Source organism: Populus nigra, chromosome 1 (assembly GCF_951802175.1).
Source record: "Populus nigra chromosome 1, ddPopNigr1.1, whole genome shotgun sequence".
Classification (NCBI taxonomy): Eukaryota; Viridiplantae; Streptophyta; class Magnoliopsida; order Malpighiales; family Salicaceae; genus Populus; species Populus nigra.
The window spans coordinates 11,341,702-11,361,058 of record NC_084852.1 but is presented as its reverse complement, the minus strand read 5'-3'; the positions used below and the strand labels follow the sequence as shown (position 1 = coordinate 11,361,058).

Genomic DNA, 19,357 nt, shown 5'->3' with positions numbered 1-19,357 from the left:
GGTGTTTTTTGGTTTTGAGTTGATGAATGATAATTTATTTTGAATTGATATCGTGGTTAAAATAGCATTGATAAAAATATTTTATTTGTGTCTTACTAAACACGGTCTTCGTCCAGTTTTTGATAAATTTTTAATTTTAAAAAAATCATTTTGCAATTAATTTTAAATTTTTCACTTTTTTGTACCCTCACGTATTTAATATTTGGATTTAATAATCAATTTATTAAATTAATGAGAACTTGGCTTATGTTTTAAAAATACAAAAAAACATTATTTTGTTAGTTTCAATATCAAGGATTACAAACTTATACGTAAAATGTATTTTTAATATTAAAAAAATATTTTTTTTTACTCTAGAGCGTTTAGGCTTTAACTAGATAAGATAACGACTTCTTTATCGATAATGACTTTTTTTAAACCTTAGATATACTAACAGTTAAAAAACACAACAATATCTTAGTTTATATCAGACAAATAAATAATGCAGCGTACATTATGTAATGTGTATTAAGAGTAATACTTTTTGTTTATACATATCTAGTCCCTTTATTTAGATTTTAAGACCAGTTAGGGTTTTTAATTACCAAAATACTAGATAGTGACTCCTTTCTTCTTTTTCTTTTTCCTAATATCAAACAAGAATTTTTTTATTTTTTTCTTCATTATAAAAAAAATCTCGACTCGAAAGAATGATTGTCGCACACGTGTGACATTAACAATTCTTACGCATTCATTTATTTATTTATGTTAGATTTTTTTTTATCCAACCCGTAAAGCCTTGTAAATTGATTAGTTATATCCTAAATTAATTTTAGATATATTTGAGAAATACTAATACATATTATAAGTTAGTATTTAATTAACAAAAAAACAAAAACAAAATATTTCATTATATTTTCTAGTTTAATAATATAAAAATTCACATGAAAACTATTTTAAAAATAAATTAATATTTTATTTTTCTATTTATCTTTTTTTAACTAAATAAATTTCTATATTTTCTATATTTATTGTTGTATTTCAAAATACAAACCAAAACGTAACTTAGAAAAGATTAAATACCCCCTCATTATCGGAAAAACTGATGATAACAAAGTACTGGATACAAACACGTGGAAGATTCTGACGTGCTTATTAGGTGACAAGTTATGTAAAGTTCATTTTAACATAGTGCTTAATTACACGGTCTAAACAGTTGGCTAAAAAATATATTTTTTTATATTTTAATTGTTTTCAATTATTAACATTAAAAATATTTTTTTAATATATTTTAAATAAAAATCACTATAAAAACGACGCAACAACTCTCTCATTCAACTCTTATATTGCGTTTTAAACAATTAAACAATTAAATCTTATTACTCTCACCAATATTAATAATTGAATCAAATTTCAGATTTCTGTCATTCAATATATTTGTATATAGATCATTCCAATTCTCTCTCTCTGACTGTAATCTCCAATTCCAGTTTTACTTAAAACTTGAATTAAAAAAAGAAAAACATTCTGTACAACGAGCAGTTGCAGAGATTTTCCGAGTCATAAACGTTCTCTACGGTACTATCCATCCTTGTCGCAAGGTGAGACCTTCTTCTTCATCTTCTTATACTTACCATCTGTTTGTTTCTCTAGTAAATCGTGGAATCTCGCAAACCACCATCTCCATCTCTCTTATATTTTTCTTTTTCCTATTTTCCTGCGTTTTCTCAGCATCCAAACAGATCGTTGAGCTACTTTTATGTTCGGTGTTATTATGATTCTTTTTTGAATTTTTGAAGTGTTCATTGGGTCTGTCATGCTGTTATTATTATTTGTAATTTTTGTTTTCGAGACATTAGGATCGGTGGTTTCTATGTGTTGGTTTGGTTTTGGAATTCTAATTTAGGTTGAATTCTATCTAGTTTTTTCATTTTTTTAGTAGGGCCAATCATGTCATCTTTAATGGGGGCGGGGGGCGGTGATATAGGCGTGCTTAACAGTAGCATACTAATAAGGCAAGGCAGATCACGTGGCTAGTCAGGGCGTTTTGTTGCTGATGTTTGGCATTTCATAGATTTCCTGTATCGTCCTCCTGCTGGATGATCCTCTACATGGAAGTCTACAGTTTTATAGTTCAGATTGGATTTAATGATGAATACAAGGTGAAATAAGAAATTTGATGATTGTGTCAGGAATCAGTTTTTGGATTATACTATTCTATTTTCAATGACGAGTAGATTTGATAGCTTAAATATTGTTATTTGTGGTATTGAATTATTGACCATAAACAGGCTATTTATCCGATTCAATGCAAAGCTTAAACTTTTATCATTTCTCTGTTATTGAATCTTTAGATAATTCAAGCAAATAACAATGCTAGCATAGAACTAAGAAAACAGTGCTAGACATTGCTTTTCATTTTGTGAGGATATAACAGGCGATTGGTGACAATACCTAAGAGGTGGTGATTGTTGGAGATACAGCATTAGAAAGTGTTAGTGGCCTAGCATTTTGTGAGTAGCTGAAGCTGCTCTGGCATTAATACATGTTGATGCCTGCTCAGGTTCGTGGGCTTGTAGCACTGCTAGAGGGCATTCTACATGCTTCATCATGGAGGTCAAAACCACTCTGCTTACAGTTCATTAGATAACTAGTTCACTGGATAACTAGTTGGTCTTCAAATGGCTACAGTTGGATGCTCACAAATTCAATCAAAATAGATGAACCTACTAACTGAGTTTTACCCAAGAGCTTTGAATTTTTCTGTGTTTTGAGTTGCGATATCTAGGTTCTGTAATGTCAAGCTGCATTTGTTTTATTCATAGGTGTCATGGGACCTTTGCATGGGAGCCTCCACAAACGATACAAGTATCTCTTTCCTCTTTGTCCATAGCATCCATCTGCACCAAGAACCTAAACTTGCTTATTTTCTTTTCAGTGGCGCACCAGCCACACCTTAGGACCTCCTTGTGGAAGAGCACCCAACTGATTTTCTTCTCTCCCTTTTCTACTTCTACCAGAAAAGCTGCTCTAATTTTTTAGTTGTCAAGGCTGCTAGGTGTGTCTCTATTATCTATTTGTTTTGGACACTTGTTGTGTCACGAGGGGTCTTTGGAAAATTGGCTGTAATTATTTTGTTGGACACTTTGACCATCTTTGTATTTTATTATATGGTATTTGTGGTGGGTCAATAGTTCTGGTTTGGACAGCATCTACTTTAGTTTTTGATTTCCCCCCTCTTCTCTATGCCTTGGCTATACAGTTGCTTTTGCCAGTTGCCAAGCACAAATCCTGGGATGGCTTTATGTTTTCTAAAAATTGGGAAAAGGTAAAAGGAATTAGTATTTTTTTTTACCAAATATTTTAGTTTTCTATTATTGTTGCTGAACTGGGTTCCTTTCATTTTGGTCATTTTGTGCAGATAACTTGGTGGAGACAGGATTTTGTTGAATGATTTTTTGTTATTAGCAAAGCAATGAGCCGTTTGTCAGAGCTTCAGCAGGTTGCCTCAGGTATGCTGGGGAAGTAGCAATAAAGCATAAGAATAGTCAACAGGTTTGCTATTGTAATTTGAATGTCTTTTAATGTTAAAGGTTTCTGCAGCAGCCCTGAATTGTTTATGAAGAAGATGGAAGGAACAAATTTAGGGATTTTTCCCTTGCTAAGCTTTTGCATAGAGGTTTATCATCATGTGAAAGTGGATTGTTCCATTATTCCTTGTTGATTTAGATTCTCTACAAGGAAAAAAATGGAACTTTCTCAGACATAGGGAACTTAAATAATTCTTTGTGGAAAATCGATGGATGTCAAAGTGACCAATCATACCATGAAGTCTATATTAGTTGGTGTTGTTTTGAGTATCATTATATGAAGCAACATTGCTTAATTGTAAAATGCTCAACTTTAAGAATGTAGTCTTACCATGGATATCGAAAATCTTTGCTTTTGAATCTGAAATTTAGAATTTTATTCACTCCTAATGCAAATCAGTTTGACTTGTGATATGTTTAGACATGATATGGAGTATTGGCTTTATTTTGGTAAGATAGCAGAACTGAAGTACTATGATGGATTTTCTTTCTGATAAATCCCTTTCTAGAAACTTGTATAGTAACTAATGATTAAGAGTTTCATCATTTTGCTATGTTGAAGAAACTTGACGATTGCTTGAACAATAATGGACTGCCCTCTCTATTGGTTAACTGAAATGTACCACGTAGATTTCTCATGGGTATCTCTTCTTGACATTCATTTTTATTGAGACTGACAAGTTGCATTTATTCTACAAACCACATTGCTTCATAGAATGAAAATCATGTTGGTGTTTCTTTAGCTTGTAACAATTGTGCAATCATGCTACTGGTTGAAAATCTTTAGTGTATGATGTGAAAGTAACACCAAACTGTTGTTAGATGTGAGGAATGATTAGAGGAGGAATGGAAGTACTCCCAGATTGTTCACAATGCTTCTATTCCTTTATTTTTTTCACCATTCTCCCTACTTTTGTTAATGAAATAAGATAAATCAATTACACCATGTATTTTCTTTGTTTTCTGTTGGAACTTGGACACTTTGCTTTTTGCTGGATCAATAAGTATGTATGATTTGATGCCTTTTGTTGTATCTTCTGCAAATAAGTAGCCAACCTTTTATCATTTTTTAATGACTGTAATACCTCCCATTCCATCTATGCTTCCCACCTTTCCCATTTTCAGCATCAATTTGTTTGATCGTGTTATAAAGATCTTCTTATCTATTCTATATATTTGATCACTACTTTTTGTTGTTTTTTTGCAAAGGTAAAAGAAGATTAAAAGATCTATTGCTCCAAAGTGATAATCGCTTTTGCGCTGATTGTGGTGCTCCGGATCCAAAATGGGCGTAAGTTGAATAATGTTAATGCCTTGTGGCTGTGAATATGCATATTAACAGAGCTTAAATGCACACTTCTTATTAGCAATCTGAAAAGTTATATTTTGTGCATATGTTTAAATTGAAGTCATGTTGAGGTTGGTTATTTTATTTTTTGACCCCGTGCTTTTAAGAAATCTGGTAACTCTCTTTCCTCCAGATCAGCAAATATTGGGGTTTTCATATGCTTAAAATGCTGTGGTGTGCACAGAAGTCTTGGTACACATATCTCGAAGGTAACTATTCCATATTGCCTCTAATTTTATTTTCTCAATGTTAGGAACCAATTGTTGTAGGGAAGTATAGTCCAAATGTTTAGGCGTTGCAATTTGAGCGACAATATTTACTTGCATTTGGTAATAGACACGAGAACTTGCTTCAGTTTTGAAATGAAACTATATAATCCTTTTATCCTAGACCTTCTTGTAGGGTTGTTCTACTAGGCACTTGATTTAATATATCAAGCAAAGAACCTTATTTTTTTGAGAAAATGGTTAGAAATTTCATTAGATTATAATTCAACATACAATAGAGCATACTATGGCTCAGTATAGGAGAAGTTAACTCATGATAATACACGTGATGCACTCAACATCCCATCTTTATATGCTGTATCTGATTCATTTCATTGATCGAGAGCATGATATTAAAATCAACCTCCATGACGCAGTATAATTTATAACCCTAGATTAGAATCTAGAATTGGAAACAATGATATAGAAGTGAAGATAAACTGAGGATAATGAAGAAAACAATGTGAAACAAGTAGAGATAAAAAATCCAAAACAGAGGAAATAAAAGATAATTATGAATAACAAAAAGTACAGAGAACTATTTAGAATTTAGTGACTGTAAGTGAAGAACAAAGACAATCAAACTTGGAAACTGAAAGGATAGATCTCACATAAATGGGAAAGAGAGAATGCTCCTATCTTAGAGGAAAGGAAAAATTACAACTGATCCCCTTCTTAGATTAACATAATTTGTTAGATATTAGATATGAGGGCAGGTTGGAATTATTGTAGGACCAATTGAGGAAAACAAAAAATAGCACGAATCAATTTCCCAAGAAAATCAATTTATTGAAGAATCAAAGCACCATACATAACTTGAATGCCTAGCTAGGTTGCTTATATATAGACATCAAAAAAAATAATAAAAGTGAAAAACCAATATTTGATAGTCAAAGTCCTGATAAGGATAGGAAAACCTACTAAATTGTACTAAAAGACTAGAATAATCATAGAAAATCAAAATTTCATAACAATCAAATACTAATCCCATTGTAGCCTTTCTCTATTCCTTGTCAAAAGATTTTAAGAACACTATTTTGTCGCATTTGTCTTACAATTTGAGAAATTTCTTTACAAGTAAACTAAACCTAGGTGAATGATCCCTTGCTTCACTTAAGACCCACTCCTGATGGAATGGGATTGAGGATTTTATTCTTCTTAAAACAACTTAAAGATAATAAAGAATAAACAAGAAAAAATTAATAGAGAAAACCATGGATTTAATTATTATCATGTTTTATTAATGTGATTTGTAAATATCATAAGATGCAACAAATATGACATGTATGGTTTTTTTTGCAATAAGTACATGTGGCTTGCATAATTGCAATCATTTGGTGATTTATAATTTGAAGTTATTTTCCAAGGAAAAGAGAAAGATCAATTGGATTATAGGAGCACAAAATGAATGGTTGAATTATCCAGAATACGGTCCATGTTTGATTCCGGGAGCATGTTTCGATCTAGAAGAAAAAATAAGATCCCTAATTATATTCTTTATTGTATTTAATTAGTCTCTTGTTTTTTATGTTGGACTTCTTTGTTTCATTGGCTCTGACAGCAACCACTTTGTTTAATCTAAATTAGTCACAAAAGCTTATGAATTAGTCGTGTAAATATTTGACCTTTTAAGTTTCTTTTATCGTTTTGTTATTGTTTGTCTCATTTTGAGTGTGCAAAATGAAATAAGATTGACTTTTTATGTGTCTTTTTTTCCACACAAAACATTCATGTACGTATGTGCCTGCTTTTTACAGTATGAATTCCAATTGATGTTTGTATGTTTGCTTATAGCTGATCTTACCATGTTCAAACAGGTGATTCTTTTGTTTAGAACATGATTAATTTGGATTGTTCAGGTTTTATCCGTGACGTTGGATGAATGGTCTGATGATGAAATCGATGCCATGATTGAAGTTGGAGGAAACTTGTCTGCTAATTCAATTTATGAGGCCTTTTTACCTGAAGGAGTTTCAAAGCCAGGGCCAAATTCCAGTAATGAGGAGCGTACGAGGTTCATCAGGTTAGAAATGATTTGCCTTAAAACACTCACCCTGTTAAACTGTCATTTTTTTTTTTAATTTTCTTTTTTCATTCTAGTATAAAACTTATATGGAAAGATTAAGTCACTTTTATTGCAGATTAGATCAAGCATGGTGTTATCACTAGAAAGTTACCGATGTTCGTAGATTGGATGTTAATAGTGTTTGCATATCTTATTCCGTTCCTCACAGGTCAAAGTATGAGCTTCAAGAATTTTTGAAACCTAGTTTGCGGATCACATCGGGGAAGACTTCCTCCTCTTCTCTCAAGTCAAGTTTATCCACAAACCTTTTTGATAGTTTTCAAATTCCGAGTGTCTCACAGAATTTGGTAAATTTTTGGCTTACCTTTTTTGTTTCCATACTCTCTTTCATACTTGGATAACATTGAGAAATTGTTACAGGATGGCATAGTAGAGTTTATGGGAATATTGAAGGTTAAAGTTATAAAAGGTACAAATTTAGCTATTAGAGATATGATGTCAAGTGATCCCTATGTGATCGTTGCTCTTGGGAAACAGGTTAGTGAAATTTGTATCTTTATTTTATTTTTTTCCACTTTTATTTCTCCAAATTCTTCTTTGAGACAAGTTCATATAATAATTTCTATTTGTAAAATCAGGTGCGGATCTTTGGTGCCATGCCAAGTAGAGATTCTTTTTTGTCTATTTTTACCAAGGATAATATTAATCACAACCATTTGATAAATGGTTGATACCAATATACCATTCAATTTATTGGCCATCCCGTAGACCTTTGTAAAATCTTGACTGCAGTTTCATAATAATTTTTTTTTAATTGAAGTGACAAATAAATGTTTTGTATACATCTTCATTCTGACGGATCAATTTTGATTGGTAAAATATTATATTATAATTAAGAAAGTGAAGGGGCTGCTTTGATTTTGATGCTAGTCACTAATGATAAAATGTGATTTGTGTTAATAGACTGCTCAAACCACCGTGATGAAGAGCAACTTGAATCCAGTCTGGAATGAAGAACTCATGCTATCTGTTCCACAGGATTTTGGGCCCATAAAGTTGGTAAGTTTGTTTATAATTTTTATGCATTCGAATTTTTATGAAGAAGTCATGGATCCAAAGCTACAAGAGTAAAGCTCTTTAGCTGTTTTTTTTTTTTTTTCAACTTGGAGATGGAAATCCACTAATTTCCTAGTTAACCCATTGTGGTCTATTTGACCCCCCATATGTAGTATTTAAAAGGGTTGTGTTCGTGTATCCATTTTGAATACATAAGCAAGTTATTGAATATAGCATCGTTTTAAAACTCGATCCAGGAATTAACCTGGTTTAAGTCCTAGAAGGTCAGGAGAATCAACTCGAGTTGACCTAAAAAAATTCAGATAAGGGGCAGGGCAGGTTGCAGTTGACCAAATGGCCATCTGTTTGTTTTATTGGAAATTTAGATTGAAAAAATCAAAAGAGGAGAGGGGAACGCTTTAGAATTTAGCTCCTGACCTGTAAAAAAAATTGGAGGCTGCAACATATCAAATACAAAAAAAAATAAAAATGGAAAAGAGAACTCTGCCACAAACCATCTCTTCTCTCCACCACCCTCAAACATCCATGCCACCTATCCACGTTCCTGTCGATTTGCCTTTCTCCCATCAAATCACCATCTGCCTCCATAAAACACGCCGTCACCAGCCACTCATAACATCGCAGCCTTCTTCCCCTTCCTCTCTCCACCCAAAACGCAACAGCCCCAACCATGCCACAACCATCAATGTCTGGAGATAACCATCCACACATCCATCAACATCTAGAGTTTTACCACGCCAGTATTTTTTTTCTCTTATAAATCTTTTTATCTTTTGATTCTTTCATGGGAGTGACCCAGGGATGGGTTTTGAACTGAAGTCTAGAAATCTTCATGTGGATTAGGAAGAAGAAGCTTGAATTGAAGCGAAGATTGAAGAGGGGAAGAAATTAGTGATTAGGATTAAAGACAGAATGTAGCGACTAAGGCTGTTGTAGAGTCCAATAGTGGTTGTGCTGTTGTATTGAAGTGAAATCGCTATGGATAACAAAAAGACGTTGGCCTTGAGTCACCCTGCTGGGTCAGTTTGGGTTTTAAAACTATGGGGGACATAATACTTGTGTTGTCGTTATAAACCACAACTACCTACATAGTCACCTTGAGTAATCAGGCAAATACTTGTGTTTTTTTTTTTTTTTGCTATAAATTTGCAGTTACTAAAACTAATTTGCTACAGCTCATTAAATGAATCCTTTCACCTTTATCCGTCAATGAACAAATTCTTGGTTATTCTAATTTGCTCATGGCAACTATTTGCCTTACCTTTTGTTTGTTATGCATTGCAGAGCGTTTTTGATCATGACACATTTTCTGCCGATGACATAATGGGGGAAGCAGAGATTGACATCCAGCCATTGATCACATCAGCAATGGCATTTGGGGATCCAGAAATGTTTGGAAATATGCAGATTGGAAAATGGCTGAAATCAAACGACAACGCCCTCGTAGATGATAGCATCATAAACATTGTTGACGGGAAGGTGAAACAGGAGATCTCATTGAAACTCCAGAATGTTGAATCTGGGGAACTACAAGTAGAACTGGAGTGGATGCCTCTTGACCAGTAAATAGAAGTCTTAATCACCCCTTCCATTTCAATAAAAACCATATATTATTATATGGAATGACCATATAGTTCACTTCTTTCGATTTATTCCTTGGTTTATGTTTCCCCCTCTCTTGTTTTGATAGTTTTACTTCTAACTTGTAAGAGGCCATAGCTTGTTTGTTGTTAACTCTTGACAATTTTTAAAGTTTTGAAATAAGAGGAGCAACATGTACAAAAGAACATGCACATTCATTTTTTGTAATATATCATGGAATTTAAAGTTTCATCACCATTTTTTGTAATATATTACGGTTTCTACCAAAATCAATTTCAATATTGTTTTCGATTGTCATAGTGGTTACCACGATCTTTTTCTTTTTTTCTCAAGATTGTTTTCTTTTTATTTTTTTTAATTTATTCTTTTTTGTTTGTGTTTTTTTAAAATTATTTGTTAATTTTTTTTAATATTGAACTGGTTAAGAATTTAGTTATGTAGTTTTTTTCATTAAAACATTATGGATTGCTACAATGTTTTTTTACATGGTTTTTTTTTTTCTAGAATAGTCTTTGTCGATTTTATATTTTTCATATTGAGCTGTTGAGAATTTTGCTTCGTAGTTTTTTTCTTTAAAACACTGTAGATTGATACAATGTTTCTCTACATGGTTTTTGTTTTGCTACAGTGTTTCTCACATGTTTTTTTTCAAAATTATTTTTGTTGATTTTTTTTTAATATTGAGCTGATTGAGAATTTAGTTTTAACTTTCCCCACATGTTTTTTTTCTCATTTGTTTTTTTTTCTTCTTTTTTCTAAAATTATCTTCTTTTTTTTTATTTTTTTATTTTTTTTGTGTTTTTTTTAGAATTGTCTTTGTCGATTTTTTTTTATATATTGAGCTGGTTGAGAATTTAGCTTCATAGTTTTTTTCTTTAAAACATTGTGGATTGCTATAGTGTTTCCTCACATGATTTTTTTTAATTTTTTTTTTAAAATTATCTTTATCAATTTTATTATTTTTAATATTGAGCTGATTGAGAATTAAAATTGTAGATTTCCTCATGAAACACTATAGATATATATTGCTACAGTGTTTCCATGCATAGTTTTTTTTCCTTTTTTTTGTTATGATTTTTTTTCAAAATTATCTGTCGATTTTAATTTTTTTAATATTAAGCTGGTTGAGAATTTAACTTTGTAGTTTTTTCGTTAAAAATATTGTGGATTACAACAGTTTTTCTCTCTATATACATTTTTATTTTTTTTATAATTTCTTTTACAAACTCATGGCAATGCACAAGCATACTACAGGCGCGTGACATCACGCGGAACATGGTATCTAGTTTGTTCTCTAAATTCCGTAGTTTAGGATCAGGAACTATCGCTTTAAGATAATACTTATATGTAGGAAAAAAGAAATAGACTCCTTTAATAGTGAATAACTAGATTTGTGGGTTGACGTTGTGTCATGGGTAAGATTTTTTTTTTTTATTGGTTACAAAAACCGAGTGTTTTAAAGAGAAAAAAAAACCGACTCTGATTGAGCAAAAAAAAAAAGATAATGACAGCTAATGTACCGTTTAAAAAAAAAAGTCATTAGGATTTGCAAAAAAAGAACGGTCACTGTAATGAAAAAGGTGATGAAGCTAGGATTCCTGTCAGACAAATAAATAAAAAAGAAAAAGAAAGTGAAAAAAAAGAAAAAACCGATCTCACCAATCTAAATGAGCATGCCAAATATACTAACGTAATGCGATCAGGATAAATTAATAGAAAAACAAATTAAAAAAAAGCCAAATTCTAATTCCGAACAAATCATATATAAAAGGATGGAATTGAGAAAAAAATCAATGAAAAAAAAAACAACTAGTACACCGAGCAAGCCAACCAAGCTCTATGACCTGGATCATGCGAATGAGATAACTCAATAAAAGACAGACCGGAAAAGATCATGATGCTCACTTCTAAAACAACATAATGCTAAAGAACAGAATGTAACACATTAAATTTAAAAAAATAATCCTAAAAAAAACTTCAAGCCAACCTAAGCTAACCCGTCAAACGTATGGTCTAAATGATGGGATAATGATAAAAAAATATAAAGGAAATTGAAACAAATCATGAATCTCAATATCAAAAAATTCCAACCTTGAAGGATGGAACTAAAAAAAAATTAATTTTCAACCAATCTAATGTTGAAGGATGAAGTAAAAAAAATCAATTTAAAATTTTTTTCAAAATAAATTCAATAAAGTATGACAAATAAAAAGAACCGAGCTGAGCTAGGTCATTTCTTAAATTAGTGAAAAGTTATATAGAAAGAAAAAAAGAAGTAAAAATAGGATAAAATTTGATAGGAAAAAAAACTTGAGGAAAAAATTGTAAAACAAATTAATTTAAAAAATTATCTCAAATAAAACAAATAGTAATCAAAAGAATGAGGACTAAATTTGAAAGATGAAAAAAATTAAATAGCGATGAAATTGAAAAATAATTCTCATTTTATAAATTATTCCAAATAAAACAATAGTAACAAAAAAATAAAGACCAAATCTGAAGGAATAACAAATTGAAGGGCAACTTTGAAGTTTTGAAGGGGACAAAAATCAAAGAGAAGAAAAAAAAAGGAAAAAAGAAAAGAAAAGATCATCATCGCCAAATCAGAGGTTCATTAGCCAGATTTATTGCCTCGCCACGGAGGGGATGCCAAGACGATTCAAACACCGCTGTGAAAGGCGGCGTTTGGTAACTAGAAGGCCTCCCATGCAACGCCTAAAGGGCGGCCGCTCACTTACTAGTGTGTGTTGCACGCATCAACATGTTTTTTTTATAATATTTAATATTTAGTCAACTACAAAAATGTCCCTAAATTAAATTGATATTAACCAAAAAATGATGATGAAAAGATGAAAAAGCCTCTGAAAGATAGTTTAGTAGATTTTTTCTTAAAGGTAATTAAATAATTTTCCTGTGCTAAAAAAATCTGAAAACACTAAAAATCCATTGGACATCAATTTTGTTTTTATTTTAGGGGTAGCTATGTTATTTTACCGAGCCAGAAAAAGTAAAAAAACTATCACGTCCCCGAAAAAATTGAAAATGATAATTGAATCATGGTTTTATAAAAAGGAATGAAAAAATATAGGACAAAAACCAAGAAATGTTTTAGGATCAATTTGAAAGAAACTAAAATTGGATGGCCAAAACAAACCAAAATAAAAATCAAGGAACCGAGAGCTAAAAGTCGCACAGCATGTTTAAAATGATTTTTTTTTTCTTTTCAATTTGACAGTTAAGGATATCCAAGCGAGCTAAGTTTCCTTCTCGGACAATCTTAAAAATACATCTATTACAACGACTTGATGCATACAAATAAATAAATTCTTTTAGATGTTGTAATCTATGGGATATAAAAAACTGAATATAAGATGAAAAAACTTTAAAAGCGTTGTAGAATTATTTTTTATTTCAGCTAAAAAAATTAGAGAAAAATTAAAATCACACTTACCTACAAAACTTTAAAAAACTATAATTCTCAACTGGGTGAAATCAAAATTTTAAATATGAGGAAATAACTAAATTACCCCATATATATATATATATAAGACAAAAGAACAAATCATTCCTAGTTGAACATTTTCTCTCTTTCTCCCTTCATATTACCTATAATATAAATCGTGAGGCTTTTTTCCTGTAACCATTTTTATTGTTTTCTCTCACATTTTACTATGAATTATAATAGTAAGAATTTTCAAAATTTTTAATTTGATCATCAAACTTTTATTTTATACATTGAGCCTTTTTTAACCCAAATTGGAGCTAAATTGTATATTTTTTAGGGGGTGAGGGTTGAATTGAAAGAAAGAAGACTTAAGTGAAAAATACGGGTAACATGGGTGGCGACTTTGCAACTTGTTTGGAAAGTTTATTTTAGTACCCCAACTTTTTAATCTATTAGGTTAATCGGTCCCTATAACTTTTAAACATTGCATTTTGGTACCATACTTCATTTTTCTCTTCTTCTTTTTTAGTCTTTTTTAGCGGAGGAGGGAGGGTGTCCTGGGATTTCAACTTAAACAGAGAAAGTCTTTGTTGCCGATGATTTCAGGCTCTAAAACGATTAATTTTTATGTTAATTTTATTTCATATGACGAGGAGAGTTATGATTAAGCGTTTTCTAACCTTGAAAACACCTATAAAAAATAGACCTGAGCTCTGAAAGATTTTGGACTTCAGGTTGATTATGGGTTTTGGAGCGGTTTTTTAAGTTTTTAAAGGCTATAGATTGGTTGAATAAGGTTCCAAGCGTGTTTTCTAGATGCTTTGAGTCAAAATAAATTAAAAATACAAGAGTCTTGTTTTTCCGGCCACCACAGTAGCCTGATTCTAAGCAATTATAGATTATTTTTTTGGCAAAGAATGAGACGGACAACATGTCATTCACCTCATTAACTTCAGGGGGGAAAGACTCATGCGCATGCCTTTTTTTTATGGACCGGGTGCTAGGCTTGGTTGATCAGGCCCACAACGCCTGGCCTCATTCTTTTTTTATATAATTTTCTTTTTTTTAGATTACTTCTTTTTTGTATGTTTTTTTTAATATTTTTTGCCTTTATGTTTTGATTAATAACATTTCTTTGTGATTTGTTTGTCTTATTTAGCCTTTTTGAGATAATGATTTTTTTATTATATTGAGCATGTTTAGTTTTTTTACAAGGTTAGCATGATTTATCTATATTTTTTATATAGATTAAGCTTATTTAAAAAATATTTATTGTTTTACAATATTTTTAATATGTGCATCCTAGTATGCAATTTTTTTCTTTTCTTTTATTTAATAAATTTTATGTGTTTGTCGATTTCTGTTACATATTGGTTTTCATAAATAAATTCATTAAATACAACCGAGTAAATCACTCGTATTATAATATTAAATATTTTAGCCTATATCCGTCTCTCAATTTTTTATTATTGTTAACAATTTTGTTTTTATTTATTTATATAAATAATTATCAATTTATTTGGTTTATTTAATTAAATACTTACATGAGTTTTTTAACTGATACTTTGAATTTCTTTTTATAAATAACTTGCATTTTAACATTGGGTTAAATAGCTACTTTAAACAAAAATGAATTACTGTAGCAACCACTGGTAGTGGCAGAAGCTAAACTATAATTATAACAAAAGCTAAGAAAGCTCAGTTTTTTATTCTGGATTGTGAATGTTTTCACTGTGGATTAAAGCAGTGTTTATCGGGGAGGAGTTAGAGGCCGTTTGTTTGCATGGTTGCTTCTACGTTTAAAGCAACCACAACAAACATTATGTTTGGTTATGTAAAAAATGCAATTTATTTGTGATGGGGCCCATGATAATTCACGTTTTGCATGCGATTTTGGTGAAGCAACTCCTGGCTGCTTTTCTCCATCAGTGTCTCAGGAAACAATGCAATTCACTTGCACTGTTCACGTGAACAAGTTTTTTTTTTAGTGTGTTTATTTTTTGTACAATTTAAAAAAAAAACTAGTTTAGAATGAATTAAATTCACTCGCATTGTCATGTAAACAATATTTTTTTTCCTTGAAAAACTAGTGTAGAGTGAATTAAATTCACTCGCACTGTAATATCAAATCAATTTTATTCCTGATAATATTTTATCTAATTTTATTGCACGCTCAAAAAATTATAAAAACTGAAGTTCTTACCGGATGAATTTTGTATGTAATAGAATTGTAGATGGTTTAATGAAATAATAAAAAATACTTTATATAAAGTATTATTTATTTCATGATGTTATAGCAATAATTAAATTTACAATATTTAAATTAAAAACCATCAATATTAATATATCTTTTTTAAAATTATTTTATAACCTCAATTTCAAAAGCATTCTTAACAAAACACATTAAACTACTTTTTGTTCAACCTCAATTTCAATCATAGTTTTAACCAAACACCTATTTTTTTCAAACCAACCGCAACTAAAAATACTTTTTATAAAAACAACTTTTTTCAAACTACAACCACAATGGCTACCGCAATACCAAACACACTTGATTCTCGCGACAAGTTGTGAGCGGTTTGCTTTTTGCCATTTTTTCGTGGTGTGCATGGCATGTTGTGGGTTGTTTGTTGTCAGTGATATTTATTGGCCTGACATTTTCCTGATTTGTTTAGTGTGGAGAGGTTGGTGGTTAGATACAGGTCTTGCTTGCAACGTTCCATATTGCGTGGTAGCTCCTGGTTTTGGTTGATTTTGAAGGGGATGATAGTGGTTTCTTTGCTATTTCTCTTCGTTCTAGGCAGGTATAAGTGCTTTGTCACTGTGCCGAGTTGGTATAAGTACTATGTGACTGCGCTGAGTTGTTTATTTTAATTATTTCTTTTGGATTTAGCTAGATTCAAGGGACTATAGATGGATTTTGAATATGAGATTGCTTGGGTATGGCTCCTCTAATAACAATAAAAATAATAATATTTATAATAAAAAGAATAATATTTTTTTTTCAAATTTAATAATAATAGTAATAGTAGTAGTAGTAGTAATACTAATAGTAATAGTAACAATAAGAATAATACTAAAACTAATGACAATAATAATTTTTAATTTTACCTTTGAAATCAAATCTATGATTTTTTTAATAGTAATAATATTTTTTCCAAATTTTTTGATAATTATATTAATAATAATGACAATAATAATATTTATAATATTAACAATAATATTAAACATACCTGACCCAAGTTCTTATAGTTATAATTTTACTTTTTAAATCAAATCTATGATTTTTCTTCAATAGTAGTAATATTTTTTTTAAAATTTTATAATAATAAGAATAACAATGATGATAATAAGACTCATATTTTTTAGTTATGACATGTCCTTCCAAATCCAAGTAACATGCGACTCTCTCCCTGGCTAAACACTAGCTCTTAGAGTTCAGTCGTGTCCCTCCCAAGTTCCTAGGGTCTAGCTGAGCTAGACTCGGGTTTCTTGGGTATGATATCTTCTTCCATATCCAAGCAACATGGGTTGATGCCTCTGCAAGACCCAGATTACTTGGTCTGGCATTCTAGCCAAACTCAAGTTTCTGGGGTTCGACTCTAATAATAATAATAATATTTATAATATTAATAATAATATTAAACTTGTCTGACTTATATTCTTATAGTTTTTAATCTATTCAAATCAAATTTATGGTTTTTCTTCAATAGAAATATTTTTTTTTCAAATTTAATACTAATACTAATACTAATACTGATAATTTTTAATTTTACAATTAAAATTAAATCTATTGTTTTTTTTAATAATAATAATAATAATAATATTTTTAAAAAATTTATTAATGATTACAGTAATAATAATATTGAGTTGTTTTTCTTTATCATGATTTCTGCATAGAATGTAGAGAGAAGAGGGAGGAGGTGTTTTCTTTTTGTCGAATAAATCACAGAAGCATCTTCTAGATTCTTGTTTGATTTGTCAACAGTAACAGCGAATCCCAGTGAATCCAGCTAGTTCATCCAATTAACCTCTATTATCTTTGCTATTGCTCTTGGATTTCACAACCACACACACACACACACACACACACACAGAGGGAGTTAGAAATGGGTTTTTTCACTTTGAATCTGGATCTGGATTTGGAATTCGATTCTTGTGTGGATTTCGACGCAGGAAAGGGGTTCACGTCTTGTGTTCATTCTGGGGTTTTTTCTTCATAATACACCAGGCTAAGGTTGTGATAGTCATACATATGATTGGAGGTTTCTCAGCTATGGGGAAATTGAACCCTTGCCTCATTCCCTCTCCTAATTCTCACCAATTTGTTGTGAATTGCGATACACGCTACCCGCCGGTGTCAAACGACGATTCGACTCAGTAATTTAAGACGTTAAAATTTGGTTCTCCCAAATAGTTTTTTAAACGTAATTTCTTTGTGCATGAAATGTAGCCAGGGTAAAACTATCTTCTATTATTTAATTTTAATTAGAAAAGAATTGGGATTGTATTATTAATTAAGTTTAATTAGAGAAAAAATTAGGATTGTAAGATTGTGATTAATATAAAAGAATTATTTTGTATTATTTTTTTGATAAACAGTAGATGGTTATGATGTCTATTATTACCATCTCTTGAATAAAAGTACTTGTAAATTCATTAGTCAATGGCGACTTTTATGAGTTTACAATTGAAGATGGTGGCCGGTGAGAGACCAAATATAAGGGAAGATGGTGACTATGTTTGATGTTTAGTGGAAGTACATGGGTCGGTAATTTTTTAATTTTAATAGGTTTAGATACTTTTTAATATTAAATGAAAAGTAATAATAACTATATATAATCAAATAATTTTTTATATTTTTTTTAACGTGTTAGGTACAATAAGTACTCATTAAAATTTATGATATAAACTATAATTTTTTTATTAATATAGGTATCCTGATCAATTTACGTGCATCTCGACTAGTCCTATAAACCTTGAAGTTAACGACTATGTAAGCCTCTAGTGATCATCATATTAGCAACCACAGTGTTTGAATCTGATACTACAGGGAAGCAAACTCTTTAATCCTAAACTCTTATTATTAGACTACTTACTAGATGGTAAAATTATAATTTAAAAAAAACTATAATTTTTTAAAATTTAATGAACAAGTGACCACCTAATTATAGGATACTAGAGACAATTTTCCAAGCAATTATTTTAAGTCGTGTATCAATGCAATATTTAAACAACTGTTTATAATTGTTCATGGAGGGAGACTGTGTCATCGCTTTTAAATATAATTTAAAAGTAAATTAAAATACTTCATACAAAAATTTGTCCGCAGCCCACGTGGTGATTTCTCACGGCAGAAAGTTCTAGAATTCCAAATAATCTAATCTCCTCCTTCTCACTGGGCCCCACCATCCATACACCTCACCACAACAGTACTGAAATATTAACGGTTAGGAGCTCACCTTCAATCTCACCCAGTCACTCCTAGGGGCCCACGAAACTCCTGTTCTAGATTGATTCTCGGTCAGCTTTTCTCTCCTGCCCGAATCTCCTTCCCCATTGCATCCAACGCACTGGATTTGCTTTCCAGTTTCCACAGCAAAAACTTCTCGAACTTTCAGGCAGTGTTTGCTTTTGGTGTTTTTTTTAAGGATTATTTTTTATTTTAAATTAATTACTTTTATATACTAATATAAAAAAATTAAAAAAAATTATTTTAATATATTTTTAAATTAAAAACACTACAATAAAATAAAAAAAAATGCTATCATTATATCAAACATTTTGTTTTTTAAACGCAATTTTAGTCCCTACCATCTAACGTAAAATAGAGGTGGATTTAACACGTGTACTGTACTTGGTTAAAACATTTTTTTGGTTGGACGGCAGGGGATTTATTCTCGTTTTACGGTAACGAGAACCAATTAGATTTTTGGCTTGTATTACCCCGCTGGCAGGAATTTTTTTTCTAATCTTTAAAAATAGATAAAGATGTTAGAAAGTAATAAATTCAATGTATATTAA

General features: G+C 30.7%; 1 protein-coding gene across 2 annotated transcripts; it reads left to right on the top strand.

Moving 5' to 3' along the window:
- The first annotated feature begins 1,323 nt into the window (after positions 1 to 1,323).
- LOC133671399 (ADP-ribosylation factor GTPase-activating protein AGD12-like) lies at positions 1,324 to 10,122 on the top strand. Of its 2 annotated transcripts, none has more exons than XM_062092167.1 (10): positions 1,324 to 1,580; positions 3,242 to 3,307; positions 3,401 to 3,491; positions 4,779 to 4,860; positions 5,051 to 5,126; positions 7,043 to 7,206; positions 7,418 to 7,556; positions 7,630 to 7,746; positions 8,173 to 8,268; positions 9,571 to 10,122. In XM_062092167.1, exons 3-10 carry the CDS (start codon positions 3,455 to 3,457, stop codon positions 9,850 to 9,852), a joined length of 993 nt encoding a protein of 330 aa, XP_061948151.1. In that variant the 5' UTR covers positions 1,324 to 1,580; positions 3,242 to 3,307; positions 3,401 to 3,454; the 3' UTR covers positions 9,853 to 10,122. The 2 variants fall into 2 exon arrangements, with proteins under 2 accessions (XP_061948151.1, XP_061948157.1); XM_062092173.1 differs by lacking the exon at positions 1,324 to 1,580 and adding an exon at positions 2,117 to 2,141.
- Positions 10,123 to 19,357: the final 9,235 nt, after the last annotated feature.

Coding starts and splice junctions, on each gene's coding strand:
- LOC133671399 (XM_062092167.1), top strand. CDS start 3,455: ATGAGCCGTTTGTCAGAGCTTCAGCAGGTTGCCTCAG. Junction 3,492..4,778: donor GCTTCAGCAGGTTGCCTCAG/GTATGCTGGGGA, acceptor TTTTTTGCAAAG/GTAAAAGAAGATTAAAAGAT. Junction 7,747..8,172: donor TCGTTGCTCTTGGGAAACAG/GTTAGTGAAATT, acceptor TTGTGTTAATAG/ACTGCTCAAACCACCGTGAT.